The following is a 5,000-nucleotide window of genomic DNA, read 5'->3' on the forward strand; positions in this document are numbered from 1 at the left end:
AGGGAAAGGAGAGACCTCACCATATAGTCCTATCCTCTTCATCGTTTTGCACCCAAGACTTTCTCTTCGAACTTTTATTAGTATCCATCGATCGAAAACATAGACTGAGGGAGAAAGAAAGAGAGAGAGAGAGAGAGAGAGAGTGAGAGGAAATGGATTAATTGTTTAGATATAATAATATTTCGAAATATGTTCTCTTTCTCTCTTTCTCTCTCTCTCTCTCTCTCTAGAATTAAGATTATTACTACATAAATATATATATATATATATATATATATATTTATGTAGTTAAAGATATTACGTATTTTTTATCGATTATTATTAACAATAATCAAAGAGAAATATATAAATCTAATATTGGATCTGAAAATTGACTCGAGAAATTCATTATCACGTTTTTAATTTTTCTTTTAATTCCATTTTTCCTTTCTAAAAATTATCTCGAATTTGATTGTCATTAAGATTGAAGAAAAAATTAAATTATATATATGTATATATTGAATTGATAAAAAAATAATTGCAATTTTGATCATTCCACTAGATACGAAAAAACTGTAATAATTTTTTGCACCAATCTAATATAAATTCTTCGCAAGGAACAATAAGCTCCAAGTGGATCCGTTATGCGAATCCGTAACGAAATAAAAGAAGATAGATGTTTTAAAAGGCAATAACAAGAAGGAATATATATATATATATATATATATATATATATATACAAACATACACATATACATATATATACACATATCCACCATAAGTCTGTCGTCATCGGTATATAACACGTCGAAATTCGAAAGGCATCCGATTTCTCTGTTTCTCCTTTTCTCTCTCTCTCTCTCTCTCTCTCTCCCTCTCTGTCTCTCAATCTCTCTCTCTCAATCTCTCACATTCTCTCACTCTCTCACTCTTTTTCTCCCTTTCAATCCAGCTCTCATGAGTCCGCAGCTGACCTTCTCATTCGCGCGTGGGGCAGGTCGCGTTTAAGGTAGGATGATCAGGTGGCAACAAGCCGTTGGCTCTCACTCAGCTGCCAGTATCTTCTTCCAACAATCTCGAAATCTTACGATCCTTATTGTTGTTCCTCTACCTCTCTCCCTCCCAACCTCCCTCCCACCCTCGTACTCTCGTTCGTTCGTTCTTTCCTTCGTTCGTTCTTTCCTTCGTTCGTTCGTTCGTTCGTACGTTCGCACGAACTCGACTTCGAGTTCGAGAGTATCGAACCAGTCAACTTCTCTTTCAACCTTGGATACCCTTGCAAGAAAAGGATCCTCGAAGCTCGCTCGAACGAGACGCCCACAAAACGAATAAGAGTGTCCCCCAGGTCATTGGCATCGACGGGCAACATCGAACACGGGCCCGTTCCTATTCTTTTTTAAGGAGAATAAGGAGACGACGGCGAGGAGGGGGAGGAGGGGAAAGTGGGGGGAAGGAGGGGAGGAAGGATGCCACGAAGGAACCCGCAAAGGCGGAACCTGAGAACGAAAAGGACCTAAGTGAAATGAAAAAGAAAGGAAAAAAAAAAAAAAAAGAAAAGAAAAGAAAAAAGAAGGAAAAAAAAAGGAAGCAAGAAAGAAAGAACGAAGAGAAGGAAAGAAAATAATAATAAAAAAACAAAAAAAAAAAAAAAACGAAAAAAAAGTAAAAAGAAAAGTAACAACAACGCGAATGGTTACTATACATATATAGTAAACCCTCATAGATAGGAATTTCGAAGTTCATAGTCGAATGGCTGGCTGGCTGGCTGGTTGGCTGGCTGGTTAGTTGAATAACCATACAACCGTATCTCTCATAGAAAAGACTTCTAATGAATGTATCCACGTATAAAAAGAAAAGCCGAATATGTGCACGCGTTATTATCTAATAAAATTCAGATTAATCAACTACGTATGTATAAAATCATTCAGCTTAATAATTTATCTACCCGATACTTTAAGATCTTAAGGAGTTGAATTTTTTTTTTTTTTTTTTTTTGAAATTTTGAAAAAAAGAATTATGAGATTTTACTTTACAAATAGAATTTGTTATAATATTTTTTGTAATAATAGCGAATAAATTCAATCGTATATACTATTGTGTTTTGATCGAATAATAATCAGAATTAATTACTGAGTTTAATATTAGATATATAAGAGAAAGATTTACATTTTTTTCTTTTTTTTTTTTTTTTCCTTTAATTACATTCGTTTTAATATCTCTATACGAAAAAAAAGAAGAAAAAAAAAAGAAAAGAGTGAGAGAAAGGGAAAATTTAAAAACGATAACTTATCAAATCCTTCGATCATTTTCCTTAACTATATAATCTCACCTTTTAATATCCTACTTGAAAATTAATAATCATCAATCGACTGATGATCTTTAATGAATGATTTAAATACGAATCAAATTTGTCAATTTGTAATATTCGATATATCCAAATCACGATTCTCTCTATCTCGTTGGATTTTCTTTTTTTTTTTTTTACTTTTGCCGTTTTTCTTCTTGCTTGTTTATTTTTTTCATTTCTTAGTTTCCTTTGCCCCCACCCTTGAACAGCCCGTTCCTGTTCTTCGAAGAATGAAAAAGTTGCCGTGTTTAAAATTCGTCAATGTCAATCGACGAAGGGTAGAAAACGACGTTGGTATTACGTTTAAAAGAGCGAAGAAATAGATATAAAGCCGAGGGACAGGTGTCCGGCGAGGATATAAGCCGAGGGTGCATTCACGGTCGAACGAGCGACAGACCTCTCTTTTTCTCTCTCTCTCTCTCCTGCGCACCCCCTCTCCCCAGCCCCTCCATTCCCTGCACCTTAACGTAGAGAGGACTCGGATGCGATACACCTTTTTCAAAGCATCAAATACCTTCCTCGGTGTGCAACCAGCCCCAACAACCAACCATCCCATCCCACGTATGGGAGCTTAGACGGATGCGGGAGGGAGCCCAAAAACACGAGACGACCTTCCGAAAATTCTAACCTAACCCCGTCGGCTTTTAGGTCCTTAGCCCTTAGGTTCTCTCTTACATGACGCATCCTTCTAGTCTCGTATACACATACATACAGAGAGAGGGGGGGACATGTATATGCAAAGACGCCCGCGCGCCTATCCTCTTCATCATCGTCGAAATATTATATTCGAATAATAATAATAATAATATATATTGTTATAATATCGTTTTATTTATTTATTTATTTATAATATAAATAATTTGCATTATTTATATTATAGAATATATTATTAATTATAATAAACATTGTATTAATAATTTTTGCATTATATATATAAATATATTATAATATAATATTCTATAATTATAATATATCTTGTATATGTGATTTGACGTAATAATTACTATATTTAAATATACTCTTCTATAATAACTATACATTTTATGTATATATATATATATTTTTTTTTTCTCTTTCTTTCTTCCTTTTTATCTCGTTTTTGTTATTCTTTTTTTTTTTTTTTTTTTTTTTTAATCTTTATTCTACATATAATACGAATTGATCTTATTTAATAAAATTGATAACTTCTATCACGACACGAAAATAATCAATCGCAAAGTTTAGATTCAAATCGATATAGTAATATATATGTTTATATTATTATTATAAACCGTGATACTATTAATTATTATTATAGCAATAATCCATAATATTATTCTGTATATTACATATACTGTATATAATAATTTAAATATAATAATTACATAATAAATTGATTAGACAAATTCTTACGAAAGTGATTGATAATGTATATAAAAACGTATCGTACAATTTTTTAGTGGAGAGGGTGGTGGAGGCAGGGGGGGTGGGGTGGCGTGGGTAGGGAGGAAAGAAAAAAAAAAAGTGGAAACATATAAATTAAGGATTAATGAAGATCGAACGATCTCTGATGGAATTCTTTCTCGCAATAATTGAAATGAATTTAATTATCGAGAAAAAAAAAAATTTATAGAATTTGAAGACTGTTTCCTTTGTTTCCTATTCTTTTGTTTTCTTTTTTCTATTCTTTTTCCTTGTTTTTTTTCTTTTTTTTTTTTTTTTTTAAGATATCAAAATGAATAATTGAAATGAATAATCGTAAAGAAATTGAAGAGAAGTTTTTGATTGGAAGAGTAACGAAATTTGGATTAATTGTGTATGAAAAAAGAGAGAGAGAGAGACAGAGAGAGAGAGAGAGAGAGAGACAGACAGACAGAAAAAAAGAGAAAGAAAGAGAGAGAGAGACAGAGAGAGAGAGAGAGAGAGAGAGAGAGAGAAAAGAAGAGAGAAATAGAAAAAGATGAATAGAAACTCACCCGATCACGTGCGGTACGTCGATGGAGTGAGACGAGGCACGTTTTCGATCGCCGGCCATATCTGCGAGCCTAGCAAAATCAGTGTCCTGATCAGCTAACCGAGCACTCTTGCGTGACTCAAGTAATCTGACTTCTTCTATGCGTTTTGTCAGGCTCATCGTACCCTGAAACAAATGAAAAAGTAATTATATAGCTGATACGTCATAAATATAATATATTATTATATTAAAAAATTCGCTCGCACATCATTCATGATATAATAATAATGATATAAATATAATAAATGTGATATAAAAAGTATATTATTCATGATATAAATATTCATGAAATTCCATGATATAATAATAAATAAATAAATAATATTGTTTATATATAACACATGTTGTATAAACATATAAATGTGTATATAGAAATTATATGTGTGTGTGTGTGTGTGTGTGTGTGTGTGTGTGTGTGTGTGTGTGTGTGTATTTGTGTTTTCTTGTGTACTTGAAAAGAAAAGAAATTGAGAGAAAGAGAGAAAGAAATACATATATATAGTTGAGATCTTTGTAAAGAGAAGGGACAGTTGAGTAATGGTACATGTTGCTAAGTCTCTTAAGTGACACCGTATGATTCACGATCGGCCTCGTTAGAGAGCAAAATATACCGTAATCCACGAATCCCTTTTCTTTTCTTACGAATATCTTCATTTGACTATTTCAACCACATTAGATTTC

At 32.6% G+C, this 5,000-nt stretch overlaps 1 protein-coding gene across 3 annotated transcripts in view; it reads right to left on the minus strand.

The window, feature by feature from the left end:
• The window catches only part of LOC124432944 (zinc finger protein 395-like), a 109,742-nt gene that overhangs the window by 53,483 nt on the left and 51,259 nt on the right, over positions 1-5,000 (minus strand). For all 3 annotated transcript variants that reach the window (XM_046982325.1, XM_046982323.1, XM_046982322.1), the window contains exon 3: positions 4,282-4,445. In XM_046982325.1, coding sequence (XP_046838281.1) covers positions 4,282-4,445 — 164 coding nt within the window. The remainder of the gene's footprint in view (positions 1-4,281; positions 4,446-5,000) is intronic.

This window comes from Vespa crabro, chromosome 2 (genome assembly GCF_910589235.1).
Source record: "Vespa crabro chromosome 2, iyVesCrab1.2, whole genome shotgun sequence".
Taxonomy (NCBI): Eukaryota; Metazoa; Arthropoda; class Insecta; order Hymenoptera; family Vespidae; genus Vespa; species Vespa crabro.